This window comes from Bidens hawaiensis, unplaced genomic scaffold (assembly GCF_021521415.1).
Source record: "Bidens hawaiensis isolate Kalapana, Puna unplaced genomic scaffold, B.hawaiensis_p1.1 tig00011076_1, whole genome shotgun sequence".
Taxonomy (NCBI): domain Eukaryota; kingdom Viridiplantae; phylum Streptophyta; class Magnoliopsida; order Asterales; family Asteraceae; genus Bidens; species Bidens hawaiensis.
The window spans coordinates 355,665-374,540 of record NW_027491854.1 but is presented as its reverse complement, the minus strand read 5'-3'; the positions used below and the strand labels follow the sequence as shown (position 1 = coordinate 374,540).

Here is an 18,876-nt window from a genome sequence, read left to right as displayed (position 1 = left end):
AGGATCATTCATGTATATAATAGTATAATACATGTTTTATTAAAATAAAAAAAGTTAATAAATAAATGTTAAACGGCCGGTTTGGTTTTACGATGGGATCCAAGTTTCAAATGGTAAATCAAAGTATCAGATCTTAAACTATCAAACCATCAAAACCGAACTGTATATATTTCAAAATGACCAAATCGCCCAACTTCTTTAGTTAGTTTTAGCGATTTAAACACTCATACTAACTTAAAAATAAAACACAATTTTAACTTTGTTATATTTTTTACTATTTCAAGAAAGCAAAATTAAAGTTGTGAACCTTTGTATTAACTATTAACCGTGCACGATGATTGTTAAAAGTAAACTACATTTTATTTATAATTTTGGTTTATGCTATCATGAGTCATGACATATATTTAGTACGTCAATAACAATGTACAAATTACTTGCCTCATGTGTATCTTTCTGGTGAAAGAATCAGTTTTTGTTTTGGTTAAACTCATTACTTTTCCAAAATTGTCAAACCAAACGTACTGGATTTGATTATATTATACGGAGTTGATTGCGGTCCATGTGGTAAGCTTAAATTATCGATTTTATCATTTCTCTTGTCAAACAACGCTTTTTTATCATTATGTGTCAAAGAAAAGAAATATTTGTCAATAATCTGAAGAAGATGTAATTGTTCGTTTCCAACTTACATATATAATTAAGAACCCTAAGAACTAATTTACATTATTTTTAACATTACAAAACTAATTATTTTTACTGACACACATTTGTTAAAATTTTATCGGTAAAGGTGATTGCTGACGGTAATCTGTCAGTGAAAATTCGTTGGAACAAGGCTTTGATAACTTGACTTCGACAAATTATCAGCATATATTTCTTACGGTCCGTTAGTGATGACCATTTGTGTAGTAGCGTTATAACTTCCTACTTTTTTTATAATTAGTTAATCATGGATCTACCACTCCTCAAGATTTGATTTACCAAGTTTTCTTTATGTGGTAGATAAGTCATTTTTTACTATGTATGAACTTTGACAGTTGATTTATTTTGTTTTAGGAGTGTGATATGATTAGATTATCAATTACATCTTCTGGGACATAACTCTTATTTCGTAGTAGTGTCAACAAATCCGTTTGTCAATATTAATTAAAAGTCACTGTTTCCAACATAACACCTTATTATTTTCCTCAAACTAAATCAACTAACAAGATCTCAATCTCATAAGCCTATAGTCATGTTCACCTCATAAGCCGGGCTTCCATCCGAGTTCAACAAGCCCCATTGTCTCTCCGTAGCCACCCCATACTTTTGATTCTCATCATACAACGAATATATAAAAGTCGGTATAACCACCCCGGGCCGGGCCGAGTCCCGAGACTCGGGACCACAGTCATTTTCCTAACAAGATTATTAATATACTCAGCTGCATTATCCCGGTTCGCACCCGACTCGCCTTCGTGTGGCCAGCCCGTTTTACCAATCGCAAGCATCACGTCATCGTAGCCCAATTTAGCCATCGCATACACAACCGAGTCAAGCATCTGGTCTAGTAGATTCGTGTACACTAGCCCGGTTTGTGGGTCCTTGTAGTTCTCATCCCCGCTTCTAAGTAATGCGAATTCGAGGTTTGTCGCGGTTTGGTTCCATACTTGGCTTTCAATCCATGTAATGTAAGGGTAAACATTTACGAAAAAAAATGATTTTGTCCCGTTAATGTATTTTAATAATGGTACCATAAGTTCTTGTATTTGTGGCTTAAAACTCCCATTTGATGGTGGGAATGTTAATGTTTCCATCATGTCCATAGCAAGAGGGGTTCCGATTTTAATATTCTGAATCCCTAACGCTTTAACCGTGTTTTTAATCCGTCTGATAGCGCGTACAAGATCACGCGCTATTTGCATATCTTCAGGTGTGCTAATGGAGCTGAAAACTTCGTTACCAACAAGGATGAACCGGATTCGGGTACGAGGGTAATGAGCTATGACGTGTTCGTACACCCATTGGTCGGCTAGGTGTTGACTGGCTGCAATGCCCGAGATTTCGTCGTTCGCGACGGTGATGGCGACGTCGATATCGGTTCCTGATAATAGGTTGAGGATTTCGTGGTCGGCGTCGTAGAGTTTGACCCGACCCGTGTTCATGTTTTGGAGGAGCTCGATTGATCGGGCTGGGGTCGGGAGGTTGTTACCGAGCTGCCCGTAGTTTATACCGATCCGGTTCGATACCACGACTCCTGAAATTGCGAAGTAAACGAAAAATGTTTAGATTATGATGTATAAAAAATTGTACCATGAGTTTAGACAAGTTGAGTCGAGTCAAGCTAAGCTCGGGCTAGGCTCGTTTACAAACCAAACCAAGTCGGTTTGGCTCTTTTATTTTTAACAAGCTGAATGCTGAAATATTGAACTTAAGTTCTAATATAAAATGTGAAATAGTATTTAGTATTTTTAAAAAGAAATTAAAAAAATTGTATATTTTTTTCATAGTTTATATATATATATATATATATATATAAATAAAATGTTAATTTCTTTAATATACATAACCCATAATTTATAATTTATATGTTTACATGTTTTAGAATTTGGGTTCTAATTTGACTATAATTTTGGTTATAGTTTATATGTATTGAAATTTGGGCTTTAGTATAAACGAGCGGGCTTACTTTGGCTTAGGCTCAACTCGTTTACAATAAAGGTGATTTCAAGCAGGTTTTTTGAACGCTAGCTTTTTGAACGGCCTTAATTGTAAGCAACTAAGCATCGAAGAACATTCATAGAATTAACTTAAAAGAAATTTATATCGAAAAGCTACTTGATATAGCAATGACACAAAAGGAAGAGAGGAAAAGAAGAGCCATCTTAGCGATTTCTTGATTCTCCATATTATAAAGAATGCTAATATTACTGAATCACAGATTGAGATGATATTTGAAGATGATGTATATATGTGTTAATTAATATAAAGAGTGATTGTTGAACTTCATAAGTTATGTGACTCGTGAGGGTGGCAATGATTTGAGAGAGGTAGATTTAAAATTCAAAATATAATATACAATTGAAGTGAGAAAGGGGCAATGACTAGGGATAAAAAAAACCCGAACAATATAGGAATATTCGAAATACAAAACATTCAAGACAGGAATTGGAACCGAGTATGAGATTAGTTCTAAAAATTCGGTGGGTGTGGGACGTGTATTTAGGTGATATCCGGCCGCATTAGCCGAAACCTTATAACTATTTGCATAAATCATATACCCAAATCGTATATCCAAAAAGCTCTTCCCTTCACCCTTGTTAAGTATTGTTGCATTGTAGTTGATTCAATATGTGAAAATTTAACTTTTATTTTATGATATGTATTTGATAATATAATATATATTTTTTGTATGCCATAAACTTATCGTTTAAAATATGTATCATCATGCAATTCAGATTTTGAATATCTTAAAACAGTTTTATGATGATTCTGACATGGATGTGTTTAACATATTACAATAAGCTAAAGTTGTTATAAACATAAAGTTGTATAATACTAAGGCTAAGAAAAAAATGTATATGAAAATTCAAAGGAACATGTTTTTGATAAATTAACAGGTTGGTATGCCTAGTACTCGTGCAACACCCAGTGAATAATTACCAGACTTAATTTAGGTCAAGTATTGGGCAAGGTTTTACAATCATGTATGAAACTAAAATTACCCTGTTTTTTTGCGTAGTAGTGTAAATTTACCTGTTTTCGGTCGAAAATTTTTATACGTAGTGTAAGTTTAGCCTTTTTCGGCCGAAAATTTGAGCCCGGCCCCCTCGTTTGTGATAATTTGTATACATTTTGAGCTCCCCCCAGTGCCTCAATCCAAGCTTCGCCACTGCTTCCACTATAGGCGGCTTCTATGGTTGCTTTCACTTTGCAATTGACTCGTCTAAGACACATTTTAAGATGGATATCAAACTCGTCCCTACATGGGCGAGTGCGAGACAACTCTCTTTGTGAAAGAAATTTCAAGAAAGTACCCCTTGTGATTTACGTTGGCATGAATACCCATTTCTACAAAAGAATTTAAGTTATATAATAATGAGATGAAGTATATAAAGGCCCCGGCAATTATATTCGTTTTTACATAAATGATATTCTTCCTCAAGAATTATCCATAATTATAATAATCCATATGGAAATTAATCATTAAAGTGAATCAAATCATTTGCTATGTTTGATGCGTTGAGGGCATCACATGGCATGCTTAATTGGTTGGTGAACAACTAAATTGCAGTTGACCCACAGAAAATACTTGTGCATATTGAATCCATTAATCACTTCCTTAAAATTAAAAAAACAGAAATAAAAATACAATCTAAGGTGATATGTTTGGACACATTTGTTAAATTTATTAACTCGATTTAAAATTATAGACTAACATATTATAACGCGATATTACATTTTTTTTCATTTATTATACAAGCCGTATAAAGTTATATGACTTGCATGATATACGAAAAATGTAATACATGACACGATAAATATTAATTAAGGATTTATGATTCTTATATGAATCGTTTAAAATGGTATCAAAAGTTAAATGCTCGTATAACCTTATACGAAGTGAGAATCTATGTAAGCAAGCCCATCTAACAGGTCCAACTCTGTGTTATTTACTAACTTTAAATATAAGCAATAACAACTGGTTTAGTTATCATTAAAATTTCTATCGTTGAAACGTTGAACGAGGTCCAGGGTGGTTTGAACAGTCGATGTCACACCCTAAACCAATTCATCAATCTGATGAAGTCGTTGGTGCAATGATTGACGGTGATGCCAATCAACACCCACCCCATGTGCAAACTTAGCTTTCCATTCACTACATTACAATACAAATGTATTATGTATTAAAAAAGAACCTAACCTTTTATTAATTTCACAACTGAAATATCCATCATCCACCTAACATGTTTTTATTCTCTTACAACAATCAAAACCTACCAAATGTATTCACATTAATAAAACACAATGAATTATTTATTATCAATGTGATAATGATAATGTATTTTATGCTTTTAATATTTTACTTAAATTTAGTCAATCAACACAAAAAGTATAAAACAAGAAACACATCAACTATACATCTCTTGCAACCAAAAGGATTTAAAGAATCAGTCAACAAACAAAGAAAAGAATATTACTTTGGAACAATTAAACCTCTAATGTGGAAAAAAAATGAACAAATCAAAGAACTTCAATAAGTGTTTTACCTTTCCTTTACAAATCTTGATCAAAACATGACCTTTTTAAGCTACCTGCCATCCGTTGTACCAGACGTGCCTCCAAGACCCGAAGAACTTGACTGAGTTTGATCAAACGAGTCGTCAAGCATTCTAGAAGACCCTTCACCACCCTGCAACTGTTGAAGTAGTTGAGTAACACTCATACTTTGACCACCGCCATAACCATCATCTTCATCAGGTCGAGAAGGTTTCCATTGCTCCACAAGTGGGCCCAACACATTAACTGCGTGACCCATGTCGGGCCTTTGATACGGCTCACGTGCAGTGCAGTGGCCTGCCAGCTCAGCAACTTTTAAAATGCTTTCAAGCGTTTCTTCGTCATTGGTGTCTAAAGTTTGGTCAATAGCTTTTATTATGTTTTCTTTGGAGATTAGAACCCGACGGAACCATGTCACCAGATGACTTTTATCATCCGGGATCGTATCATCTAGGGCTTTTCGGCCCGTTATCAGTTCCATTAATACCACTCCGAACGCATAAACATCAACTTTTGTAGTAACCCGTCCGGTAGCTGTTTGTGTCAAGAAAACTCAAAGTTAAATTTTATATTTTTAGCAAGAAAAAAAATACCAAAGGAGTGTTTGGTACGTGTTTTTAAAGTGAGAATACGGGTGTAAACGAGCCAAGCTGTACTCGAACTTGGCTTGTTTAACTTACACTAGCTCAAGCTCGGTTCGTTTTGAGTGTTCTTTCAAGCTCGGCTCATTTATTATTCATTAATTAATTTATATACATTTTTTTAATTTTTAATATTTCAATTATAAATTAGTAATAATTTAGTATATAATAAAAACTGGCTGGTTTAAGCTTATTATTAAGAACGAGCTTGTTCAAACTTATATTTTTTTAATATTTAAATTATAAATTTGTATATCACATAACATATATTCAGTTATTTTTATCATAATTTTATATATAATATTAATTACTATATCAATATACTGTATAAAAATAGGCTCGCAAGCAAGCTTAAATTCAATAGTTGAATCTCGAAATTGGGCTCATTTAAGCTCGACTCAATTCAAGCTTTTAGTAAGCCAATTCCATGTAGCTTACGAGCGTTTAGTGACGCTCGGTCTTGGGCTCGTTTATTAAACAAGCTTATATTTTAGCTCAAGCTCGTTTAAAGACCTATACAAATTATAGTACTCACCAGCATATTCGGGTGCAAGATAACCAAAAGTCCCAGCCACTCGGGTCTCAAGAGAGTACTTCCCGTCAGGCGCGTTTTTCACCAATCCAAAATCAGCAACTTTAGCCCGCATGTCCTCGCCAAGCAGAATATTAGATGGCTTTAAATCTCTATGAATAAAACTTTGTTGAGCCAAACTATGCAAATACTCGACCCCTCTCCCGACATCCAAGGCAATCGAAACCCGTTGCTTCCAACTAAGCGGTTTCGTTTTATGTTCACGCCATTCAAACAAATGCTGGCTTAAAGTACCTTGTGGCATGTACTCGTACACCAAAAGCCTCTCGTTACCATTAATACAGTACCCGAGAAGCGCCACGAGATGTCTGTGTCTAACTTTTGTTAAAACCGCAATCTCGGCTTGAAACTCTTTCAACCCTTTTGTCCCCATTACACCCGGGTCCATTCGTTTGACCGCTACTCTATTCCCATTAGGTAATATTCCTCTGTAAACGACCCCGAACCCGCCTTTTCCTAAAACATTTTTGTCACTGAAATTATCAGTGGCCTCTCGAAGCACTTGGACAGAGATTGAAACATTACCACCTTCGAAAACCGACATCTCAGTTTGGTCAACGCTAGTTTGACTTTTTAATTCACTAACCTTAACCTTCCCTTTACCGGTTTCGAGATCTTTAACAGGCCCGCCCCCGTTATTTTGATTTTTCTTCATGACATAACACTTGAAAAACACGAATAATACGATCACAACAAAAACAAGAGCACCAATGACAATCCCGACAACCAAACCGGGTGAACCTGAGCCCCCTTTTTTCGCCCCACCCGTGGTAACAGAACCCGGCCCAGACCTAGGTGGCCCACCCGACACATCTTGACCCAATAAAAGATTACCCGTGTGCACAAACTTCACACGCGGCGGAAAAACCGGTATCGGGCCCGACAAATTATTATTCGACACATCAATAACCTGAAGATTCGGAAACGACGTCAAGATCTCGGGAATCGAACCCGCAAGATTATTATCATTCAACAATAAACTCCTCAACGAAGTCAAATTCGCGAATGCCGGTGAAACAAAACCGGAAAAGCCCCGTCTCCCGAAACTAACAATCGTCACATTCTTCCTAGACGAATCACAACTAATAAAATTCCAATTTTGACAAGCATCATTACCCTGCCACGACTGCGCTAAGGAAATCGGATACCCGATCGCCCCAGCAACCTCCAGGAGCGACATCACCTGGGGGTCACACGGACCAGGCGTCGGTAAACAGAAACTATTCCTATCAATTACATTCTTAACACCGGACTTAAACACCGGTAACGGACCCTGCAACATATTATTCTGTAAAGTAACATTTACCAACTTAGGAAGCGACACCAACGATTCGGGCACCAACCCAGTTAACTGATTATCCCTAAGCTGCAAATCGAATAACAAAGTACAATTCGAAAGGTCCGGGATAGGCCCGGTGAACGAATTAGCCTGTAACCATACCTGATTAAGCTGAGTCATGGAAGATAAAACATCAAGCGTACCCGAAAGCCCTACGCGTTGATTATTAACCCATAAATTCTGTATTTGCGATCCGGCAAACGTTCGGGGTAATGTCCCAGTAATATTATTATATGACAACCGGAGGTTTTGAATATTAGTTAGTTTATCAAATATTTCCGGTATGGAGCCTGTGATACTAGCGTTACTGGCTTGAAAGGTTATTAAATTGGTGTTTTGGTCTAGAGTGGATGGAATGGTCCATGGGGATAGGTTAATATTATCTGAGATGGTGAATTTTTGGAGATTAATAAGTCCGGTGAAGAAGTCCGGCGGGATGGAAGTGAATTTATTGCCGTCGAGTGTGATTTGTTGGAGGAGTGTGAGGTTGGATAGTGACGGAAGGTCGCCGGAGATTGAGTTGCGTGGTAGGGTTAGGGTTTGGAGTTGAGTGAGTTGGTTGAGGGTGGACGGTAGGGTTCCGGCGAGTGACGTGTCAGGGAGGTTGATTGAGGTTACATGGTTAGATGAGTCGCAGGTGATTCCGTCCCATTTGCAGAAGTTGGTGGAACTGGTCCATGTGGGTGGGGTGTTGTAGAGTGACGTGGCGAGTTGGGTCATGACGGTGGAGTCGTCGGAGAGGGTGAGGGTGAGGGTGGTGAGGAGGATGGTGAGATGGAGGAGGTGGTGGTGGTGGGCGTTGTGGAACGCCATTGTGGGCGGTGGTTGGAGGTGTTTGTGTGTGTGTGGAATGGGTGTGTTTGTGTGGGAATTATAGAAAGTGAGTTGTAATAAGAATAAGAAGCTTTACAGGTGTCGCTGCATTTCTTTACAAAAAGTGTGTTTACGTTTAGATCAGGATGTGCTACATTTTAAGTGCTTGTTTTGATGATATTAATAGTTTACTAAATTATAATAAATTTTGTTTTCTAAATATCTCAATAATATATAATAATTTAGTTGAGCTTTACAAAGTTGCTTATTTATTTTTCGAAAAGCAAATAAGCATATAATCATGTTTAAATATCATAAAATCACTTTTATCTTTTTATTTTTACTTTTTGTGTGTGTTACAAATATACCGACCATTTTCTTATCGGTAAAATTAGCAAGTATATAAGATTGTTCTTTTTGGTTATTTTACCTACTTTTTGATTTTTCTAGCTATAAAAGATAATCCAAACAATTTTCTTAAAAATTACGTTTGAAAAAACTATAGGTAAATAAGCACTTTTGGTAAAAGCACTTTTAGAGTTAAATAAGCTTAGTCAAACACCCTCATAGTTTCTCTTCACGACATCTATCAAGGGTAAAAAGACTAAACTAGCTTATTGACATACATATTAAGTCATAACTCTACATGTACTGTTATATATAAAATATATGATATAATATATGTTACTGATACTTCTATGATATAAAATAGTCCACTGTTACCCTTCATCAAAATAAATAAGCTTACTAATATGTCCGACATTTACTTAAGTATGATAAAATATAGTAGTGTTACATTGATATAGAAAAATATGGCTATTCTTTTTTCAGTTTTTGAATGGCAAGCTAAACTTTTTAAAAACCTAATTTTGTTAGTATTTCATCATTATGCTACATTCTTGAATTAGACTGTGATCCACACTACGCATTTTTTTACTTATTTATTCATAATACAATTAATTGATTGTATCACACAACCCTTATTACCGCATGACAATAATGTGAGCAATCATGTGATTAATGTTGTATCACTTATGAAATCACACATGTAGTTCATTTTGAATACAAAGTATATGTGAAGTTAAAGTAATCATATATCATGAATAACCACTAACTAACTTGAGTAGTACTCAAATTTTAAGGTGTTGTAAGATACACCTAATTACTTTATTCTATTTTTTATACATTTAAATTACGTCTCAAAGTGGCTCATTGTGCCAATAAACAACATCTTGATATTTTATATGAACTTCATCGAGGGCTGACAGACTCATTTAGACGGGTTAAATAACCCGTTTGAAAGTTTGGGTTACGTCTTAAAGTTGCATGGCTTATAACTTAGTGGCGAAACTTGGACGAAAACACAGGGAATGGTTGGGGCCTTGGGGGAATCCGGGCCACAACAATACTTTGTCGTTGCTTATGAGATATGGAACGAAATATCTAGAAGAGTCCTGAACTCCGTCACCTGGAGCATGGAACGAGAAGTCAATGACTTTCTATCAAGTGTATGAGTTTTAATATAGTTAGTCTTTGCTAATTAAATTAATACTCGTTTAAAGATTAATCTATATATTATTTTTGTTTAGTCAAAAACCCAAAAAAAAACCACAAATAAATCATTGTATTTGTTAATACCTTCACAATATACAGGTCGGTGATAGGGTGTTATCGTCAACGATCAAGCACCAATAATGCTGCACACAAATAATAGCGTGGAGCAGATAACAATTTAAGGATGTTTAATTATATATTTTGTTGTTAGACTTTATTATTTAATTATATTTATGCATAGAATAATAAGCCTATTAAAATAAAATCTCCATAATTATCGTTTCTAAGGGTTGGGGCTGGGTCCGATAGCAAAACCATTAGGTAGCGTTTGATATGTATGAATGAGAGCTGAAACGGAATGGATCATTCTGATGGAAAGAAAAAAATGTGTTTTGTTGGTCAATGGAATGGAATCAGTCATTACCATGTCTATTACATTCCCTTTAAAACACCTCAAATTCATTCCATTCGCCCATTCTTTTTTATTTTTCATTTCATCCCTTTTTCACACTATATCACCTCCACCACCCTCCCACCACTACTACACATTGCCCTCTCACCACCACCACCACCTGCCTCCGCCGCCCACCGCCGCCACCACCCGCCTCCGGTGCCGCCACCCACCACCACCTACTATCGTCGCCCACCACCGCTATCACCAACCATCTCTCCCAGCCGTCACCACCATCACTTGCCCGCTTACCACCGCCACTCACTACCATATTATTTTATTTTGACTTTTTCTAGCTTACCAAAAAATAAAAACTAATAATTCATGTCATTCCCACATGGTAATTAACCAAACATGTAATTGGAATGGTAATGATCCATTCCATTACCTCATCCATTTCATTCTCTCGCTCATTCTATTTCATCGCTCATTCCATTACCTCATACCAAACAGACCCTTAAAAGTCAGGTGGAGCTTCATGTTCAACGGTTTGAGCTCCATCTATGACGGCTTGGTGTAATTTAGTTTGGTGTATAACTGTATATTAGGTAGAGTCTGATAAATAAATATGATACGTTTAGCAGTTAAAAGTAAATTATCATTTCTAGTTTGTTCTTACTAAATGAGAGTCAAATGGTTTTTCTTCCTATGGGTACACTACATCTCTCATGTAACAATAAGTGTTGGCATAGCGTGTAATACATGATGAGACACAAACACGATAAAACATGAACACGGAATGTTTATATTTGTACACGACATGAAAACTTATCGTGTACTTGTATCCCAAACACGAACCTGTTACTACCTAGTATACATGATAATACACGATATGAGCTATTTAGAAACACATATTTGACAACCTGTTTAGTGAAACAAAAGCCGGAGAGGGAATGTTCGGGAGTGGTGAGTGGTGACGGCTGAGATACAGAGAGTGAGAATGCTTTAGGTTTTTAGGGTTTAGGATAACTAATAATTATATATATACATATATAATCTAACTATATATTTAACATGTACTACAGGTAAACAAGTATTTTACTTGTTTATATACGAAAATTAACAGGTAATTTTGTGTGTATCTGTTTAGTACACGAAACCTGTTAACGCCTTACTTATTACATGTTATAGTCGTTTAGGTACGTGTTATTCGTATCTTGTGTATAAAGTGTCAGCCCTATGTAACATTCGTATAATTATTGACTGTTAATTATGATTCTTAACTCTTATCCCCCAAAAGATATGGGCCATTTATGTATGGATTAAGTAAATAGCTAGGCTAAATATTGCACTAATCTTTGGGCTCCTTACAAACAGACGAGGAGAACTCGGCCTATTTATGTGTTGGTATGGGTCATATGGTATGCACTATGCAGTTAGCAATAACGAGTGTTACAAAGCTGTTTGGGCCTTTGCTTCTTGGGCCCAAGGTAGGTTCAGTCTTTGGGCTCTGTTATGGTATATCTAAAACATTGGGAGTAAAGAGAAGTCCAGTTGGGATGAACCAGCCTACAATAAGTTTGTTATGGATATAAACTTGAAAAACGTCAGCAACAGTTTTCGGAAAGCTAAAATGGTGAGCTAGGCCAGGGCGCTTGGGCTCGAGCTGCCTCGTTTACTTTATCGAGCAGAAAAATCGAGCTCGAGCTCAGCTCATTTAAGGCTCGAGCAAAGCTTGTTAATTTTTAAATTTTCTCAACATTATATTTCGGAAGGATACATTGGAAATCATTTAATCATTTGAATGCACCTAAAAGTGTTTTTTTGTATTTGTATTTGCCTCATTAACCTCATTAAATTAGTGTGTTTAATGGCCATTGTTCCTTATTTGAACCTCTAATATAAGCTTTCTTTAGCGTTTTAATATGGGTTTTGAAATGAATAAATTCTTGCTTTTATAAAAAGAACAGAATAAGTGCTTTAGAGGCAACACTGCCATGCTTAAGCATATATAGCCCTCCAAACTGCATTGAATTTAACAAGCCATTTCTTTGGTACATAATCACTTCCCATCTAAATATTGACTTGTGTATCAAGCTCACATGGCCATTGGAGAACCAGCAAGTCTTACCCAAGGTACGTAACCGACATGGTCACTAATTTTGTCTCAATTCTTTAAGGTTTTTTATGTCATAATTCGGTTTAAATCACCCATCAAGCAAAATGTACCACAGGGGCTTTGAGATCAACATCTGAGGCACCACCTGCTCACTACATTCTCAACATTCAACAATTTTCAGCATTAACAAAACACAATGTTGAAAGATACGAATCAAACGAATTTGAAGCCGGAGGCTACAAATGGTATTCTTTTTCTTGTAGAAAAACGAGTATCACCAGCAACGGATCCCACTAACAAATTTTAAAAAGAATAATAAAAATTTGAAAAGTAAATAGCCGCTGGTAATATATAACTTGTTGTCAAACGTTGGTTATTTGTAGGTGATACTTAGGATAGGATTTTAGATATGATTCTTGCTCAGGCTTTTCAGTCGTTTGTCAGTTAAAATATATATGTTAACCGAGTAAATCATTTGTAACTTAAAGGAAGCTAGTGATTCACCCAAACGGCAACAAGACTAAAAACGCTGGAGAATTCTTATCGGTTTACCTAACCATAGTGGACACAACGTCACTCGCTCCCGGTTGGGAAGTCTACGCCACTTTCAGGATCTTTTTACTTGATCAAAACAATGACACTTACTTAAAAGTTGAAGGTAACAACTTCTTTAATCAATCATAATAAATGGTTATAAATTATAGCATTCAGATATATTTTTCATCCAGATGAAAAGACTAACGGAAGACGATTCCATCGGTTGAGAACCGAATGGGGCTTTGATCAGTTCATCAGTTTTAAAGCATTTAATGACCCTAACAACGCCTATCTTGTTGGCGACAACTGTGTGTTTGGAGCCGAGGTGTTTGTCCGAAAAGAGAGAAGTAAAGGCAAAACCGAGTCTTTGTCAATGGTAAAGGATGCGGTTAGTTACAAGAATACATGGAAAATCAATAACTACTCGAAATTAAACGCTGACTGCGAAAGTTCCCACGTGTTCAGTGTCGGAGATCACAAATGGTAGACAACACTGTTATTGTTACCGTGAATCTAGCGTATATATTTCATTAAGAATGACTAGCAATAATATGTTATAATATCATCACCGGGTCAAATATGTATTTGTGCAGGAAAGTGCAGCTATATCCTAATGGAAAAGGTGGTATCGGTGGCTATATATCACTTAAATTGGCTCTGGCTGAGCCTCAAAATCTTCCACCTGGAACCAAGATACTAGCCGAATTTACTCTTCGTATGTTGGATCAGCTGGGTACAAGGCATTATTCTGGCAAAGGTAAAATGTATTCATGACTCGAATACTGCTAGAAAACCGAGTATTTAATTTGTGAGCATAACTTCGGTCGCAGATTGTATTTTGTGATCAAAATTGGTGCGGTGGCTATTTTCAACTATTTTCAGGTCGTTAAACTTGCGATATCTAGTTAGTAAACTAGGTTTGTTTGTGATAATAATATGTGAAACTTCAACTTAAGTTATTATTGTCTCACTTATTCTTATCACAAACTGAACTTCAATCATAAATTGCAGCTAGCTATTGGTTCAGTGCTTCAAAACCGGAATGGGGTTGGCAAAGATTCATTTCACACGGTATATTCTTTCAGACGAATCGAGGGCTGTTGTTAAAAGATGTTTGTTCCATAGAGGCAGAGATTGCAATCCATGGAGAGTCAACTGTCTTTGGTTAAGTTTGTTCAAATAGAACATTTGATATGTATTTGTATGTCCAAGTTAAGAACAATGAACTGTAAATAAATAACATTCATATAGTTCCTTAAATGTATGTAGCTCTAATTAAGAAAAATGTACTTATATGTATACAATTAAAGTTGACGATTAACCAAATGATTTAGAAACTGGTACGAACCGGTTATACCAGATTTCGTACAGAAAGCCGGTAATTTGAGGTTCGTAATGTTGATAAGCGTGAAATTAATTTCCCAGACCAATAGTTACCCGACACGTATCCAACAAGTATTAAGTTGCACATGGAACATGGTTTTTCGAGTATGAGACTAAAATTCTCAATAGTCAATACCAGTTCCAAACCCGTCCTAACGATCGCTAAAGTCTTAGTTGAACTTTTATAGTTTTATTGGTCAAAGCTTACTTTTGTTATTGGTCAAATGTTTTACTTTTATGTGGTTTCTTAACATGCGGGAATTGAAATAAACAAATAAAAACAAAAGTATAATATAATATTCAATAAAATAATACAAATACCTTCCATCGAGGGTCCACGAAGCATCCAACGAAGTAAGGTCCATTTTCATTTGCATATAAAAACACTTCACTCCTTCTTACTCTCATCTTATCTTCTAAACACAGTAATTAATAATGGCAACTTTTGACGAAGCATCAGCTCTTGATTTCATCAGACATCATCTTCTCAGTGAATTCGAACCTGAACTATCAGTTTCCGATTACCTCAGCGAACAACAATCCACATCTCATTTCTCAATTAACTTCACCGTGCCGGAACCTGTTAACGGTGGATCTGGAAACCCTAACTCATCTGAGGTGAAGGTGCACTACAGAGGAGTACGGCGGAGGCCGTGGGGGAAGTACGCCGCGGAGATCCGAGATCCGAAGCGTAACGGAGCGAGAGTGTGGTTGGGTACGTTTGATACCGGCGTTGAAGCTGCCAAGGCTTATGATAGAGCGGCATTTCAAATGCGTGGCTCTAAAGCCATTCTTAATTTCCCCTTAGACGTAACGGAAGTGAGTGAAAGTGAAACCGTAACTGACGGCCGGAAGAGAAGGAGAGATGGGAATGAGATGGTGGTGGTTGTTAAGAAAGAGAGGATGACGGAGACGGTTAGTTTGCCGTTAACGCCGTCAAGTTGTTTGGCGGGTACTTGGGATGGAAATTGGGGTAACTTGATTAACGGGGCTCCCTTGTCACCGTTATCTCATTTGATGGTGATTTAGGACTTCGAAGTTTCCACAATTATTGATTTGTTTATTATTTTTTTATTGAAAGACAAATATTTTCGAGGTGTTTAAAATTAATACCCAAAACGTAGTTTTATTTATTCGTTATACTGAGAATTCTTTTTGACAAGTATTATAGTTATTTACTTATTACGATTATCAGTAACTTAAATCAGTGATTGAAGTCGGTTTCATGTAGCAAATTGAACGATCCGGATAGAACAATATATTGCCACTAACCTTCTTAATGAGTCTATGGTCACTAATTTCTTCAATGGTCATTCTTACGTTTCATTTTCCTTATGATCTTCTCAAAAACTCGCTTTTGGTCAGAGAGTGGCATACCATCCATCGTGTGATGCATACTCACATTGGGTTGAGTTCTATAATCTAGACTGAAGAAACACTAGGTGAACCCACAGGCAGATTATAGATAATCTGGGGGTTAAGTAATGTTTCCCACGAATGAGGTCCAGCAGAGAAGGTTGTTCTTCAGGGGACCTGCAAAACAGACACCGTAAGCTCGTCACTGAGAAGGGGGGGGGGGGGTTCCTCCTTGTGACCACCCTCCGGCGTGAGAATCAGACTAGATTGCTCTGAATATAAGTGTATATTAAGAGATTGCTAGATAAGATTGAGATAACAGATGATGTCCTTACCATTCCAAGGTGTTGGAGTATTTATAGCCGAAGGTAGGTTTCCAAGCAGGTACAGCCGGCTGAATAGTATTCCTGTTCTACCAACAGTGGACGTACGCACAGGCCATGCTGGTTGGTGGATAGGTTACGGCCAACAGTAATAAGGTCGGCTGTATACTGTTCCTTTACTGCCTGCTGCGCACTGTTCCACCAACTGTAGGCTGCGCACGTCCCCTCGTAAGGGTTGGTGAGTAGGCAGCGGCTAATAGTGACAAATAGTACTAGAGGGTGCTCCTCCTCGTATTGTTGTCGGTGAGCTGTCACCCTATGATTAGTTCATGGGCTGCTCTGGTCAAATTGTCTGTTCCGCCCATACCTTAGTAGGTATAGTACGAAAGACCTTCCAGAAGCATACGGACTGGCTCATTTAGGCGGGAGTATTCCCGCCTTGCTCATTCCTTCATGTGACTACTGAAGTAACGAATGCCTTGTGCGTGTAGCCTTGCTGTTAGTGCGGGTAGCCTTCCCTGATGGCTTGTATCCGCAGCTGCGGGAACAGGCGGGGTACTTCACCATTGGGAGGCTTTCCCTGCGGGTACAGCTGGCGTACTGCGCGTAAGGTTCTTTGAGCATGGTGTGTCCTGCTGGAGCAGTTGGTCATTGCGCAGACGTCCCTATTCAAGGTGAGTCTTGCGGGTCCAACTGGGCTCTGCTGGGACCTACCTCTTCATAGACTCAGACCAATACACTTGTTTTGCACTTTAGTGGCAGAGTGTGGCCCCACTACCTACTCATATGTCAGTTTTCAACTCTTCTTGTCTTTGCTCGGGTCATTTTGTTACGTGTACATAGCATCTAGTAACTTATGTCACAACTCGGTTTGCTATTCGTTGCCATCATGTGCATATAAAATGGACTTAGTAACAATGTAACATGTTTCTATACATATTTGATACTCAAACTGCATCAAAACCTTGCCATCTTAGTATCTTAACTTCTAACAAAGACTAAAATTAAAGTTGCTAATATCTTAACTTCTAACATGTCAGTTTGTCACCAAACGCTTGTCAAGTGTTATACTTTTTTTTTACTTCTTGTGACGTTACATCTACCATGTCAAATTGAGAATTTTTCCAACCTCGAAGTTTCTGATGATTTTTCGTAAATCACATAATTTAGTAACATGTAACCATTAAGAAGACTTTTATTTTTTCGGGAGCACGGACATGATTTTTTAAACTTATGGAGCATACGTTAAAACCATAACGGTGCAAACCATAACGAACATCTAGTGTAATTAACTCTAATTTTTTATGCATTAACCATTAATATCATTTTACATAGATTTTCGAAAGACGTCGTCCTTTTATATTCTCTTTTATCTCATTAGAATATTTTTTATTTGCTAAAGGGTACATGACATGTGATCAAATAAATCTAGACTCTCAACCTTGATACATTAATTTCATATCTTCTCATAGTGTATGCATTCTTGTAACATCCATTCTCAATATGTCAAGTTTACAATTCAAGTGATGATTTAGTAAACTTTCACAAACTACGTCGATATCATTTTTTAATCCAACAAAATTAAAAAAAATCACTATCATTTATAAAAGAATAAATCAAATTACAACGGCCGGTATCGACTTTAACATCTCCAAAAATATTTGTCTTTTAACAAAACATAAATTAATAATTGTGGAAATTTCAAAGTTTTAAATCACCATCAAATGAGATAACGGTGACAAGGGAGACCCGTTAATCAAGTTACCCCAATTTCCATCCCAAGTACCCGTCAAACAACTTGACGGCGTTAACGGCAAACTAACCGTCTCCGTCATCTTCTCTTTCTTTACAACCACCACCATCTCATTCCCATCTCTCCTTCTCTTCCGGCCGTCAGTTACGGTTTCACTTTCACTCACTTCCGTTACGTCTAAGGGGAAATTAAGAATGGCTTTAGAGCCACGCATTTGAAATGCCGCTCTATCATAAGCCTTGGCAGCTTCAACGCCGGTATCAAACGTACCCAACCACACTCTCGCTCCGTTACGCTTCGGATCTCGGATCTCCGCGGCGTACTTCCCCCACGGCCTCCGCCGTACTCCTCTGTAGTGCACTTTCACCTCCGATGAGTTAGGGTTTCCAGATCCACCGTTAACAGATTCCGGCTGCGTGAGGTTAATTGAGAAATGAGATGTGGATTGTTGTTCCTCAGAGGTGGTGAGGTAATCGGAGACTGATAGTTCAGGTTCGAATTCACTGAGAAGGTGTTGTCTGATGAAATCAAGAGCTGATGCTTCATCAAAAGTTGCCATTATTAATTACTGTGTTTAGAAGATAAGATGAGAGTAGAAGAATGAGTGAAGTGTTTTTATATGCAAATGAAAATGGACCTTACTTCGTTGGATGCTTCGTGGACCCTCCATGGAAGGTGTATTTTTATATTTAATATTTATTTATTTGAATTCCTACTTGTAGAAAAACGACAAATTAAATAAGTTAACAATATTCCAGTTCCAACCTTTTGAAATGGTTGTTTGAAAACTTCATAATTCATATACTTGATGTGAAC

General features: G+C 37.0%; 4 protein-coding genes and 1 pseudogene across 5 annotated transcripts; 2 read left to right on the top strand and 3 right to left on the bottom strand.

Annotated features, from left to right (window-relative positions):
• Window positions 1-1,218: 1,218 nt before the first annotated feature.
• LOC143536983 (putative glucan endo-1,3-beta-glucosidase A6) lies at window positions 1,219-3,185 on the bottom strand (annotated as a pseudogene). Its single transcript, XR_013135970.1, has 2 exons — window positions 2,818-3,185; window positions 1,219-2,236 (listed from the first exon to the last, which is right to left on the bottom strand). The product of XR_013135970.1 is annotated as a putative glucan endo-1,3-beta-glucosidase A6 (transcript).
• Window positions 3,186-5,123: 1,938 nt separating this feature from the next.
• On the bottom strand, window positions 5,124-8,644 carry LOC143537012 (receptor-like kinase TMK4). The gene is made up of 2 exons (XM_077030885.1): window positions 6,436-8,644; window positions 5,124-5,793 (listed from the first exon to the last, which is right to left on the bottom strand). The coding sequence occupies exons 1-2, from the start codon at window positions 8,642-8,644 to the stop codon at window positions 5,291-5,293; spliced, it is 2,712 nt and encodes a 903-aa protein (XP_076887000.1). The 3' UTR covers window positions 5,124-5,290.
• A 3,971-nt stretch (window positions 8,645-12,615) lies between these two features.
• LOC143537014 (protein RESTRICTED TEV MOVEMENT 3-like) lies at window positions 12,616-14,519 on the top strand. Its single transcript, XM_077030887.1, has 6 exons — window positions 12,616-12,725; window positions 12,824-12,953; window positions 13,197-13,366; window positions 13,437-13,728; window positions 13,839-14,002; window positions 14,257-14,519. Exons 1-6 carry the CDS (start codon window positions 12,692-12,694, stop codon window positions 14,412-14,414), a joined length of 948 nt encoding a protein of 315 aa, XP_076887002.1. The 5' UTR covers window positions 12,616-12,691; the 3' UTR covers window positions 14,415-14,519.
• Window positions 14,520-15,061: 542 nt separating this feature from the next.
• Window positions 15,062-15,700, top strand: LOC143537015 (ethylene-responsive transcription factor ERF104-like). The gene has a single exon (XM_077030888.1). It carries the CDS (start codon window positions 15,064-15,066, stop codon window positions 15,655-15,657), a length of 594 nt encoding a protein of 197 aa, XP_076887003.1. The 5' UTR covers window positions 15,062-15,063; the 3' UTR covers window positions 15,658-15,700.
• Window positions 15,701-17,982: 2,282 nt separating this feature from the next.
• LOC143536981 (ethylene-responsive transcription factor ERF104-like) lies at window positions 17,983-18,631 on the bottom strand. The gene has a single exon (XM_077030852.1). The coding sequence runs from the start codon at window positions 18,617-18,619 to the stop codon at window positions 18,017-18,019; it is 603 nt and encodes a 200-aa protein (XP_076886967.1). The 5' UTR covers window positions 18,620-18,631; the 3' UTR covers window positions 17,983-18,016.
• Between the last annotated feature and the right edge of the window lie 245 nt (window positions 18,632-18,876).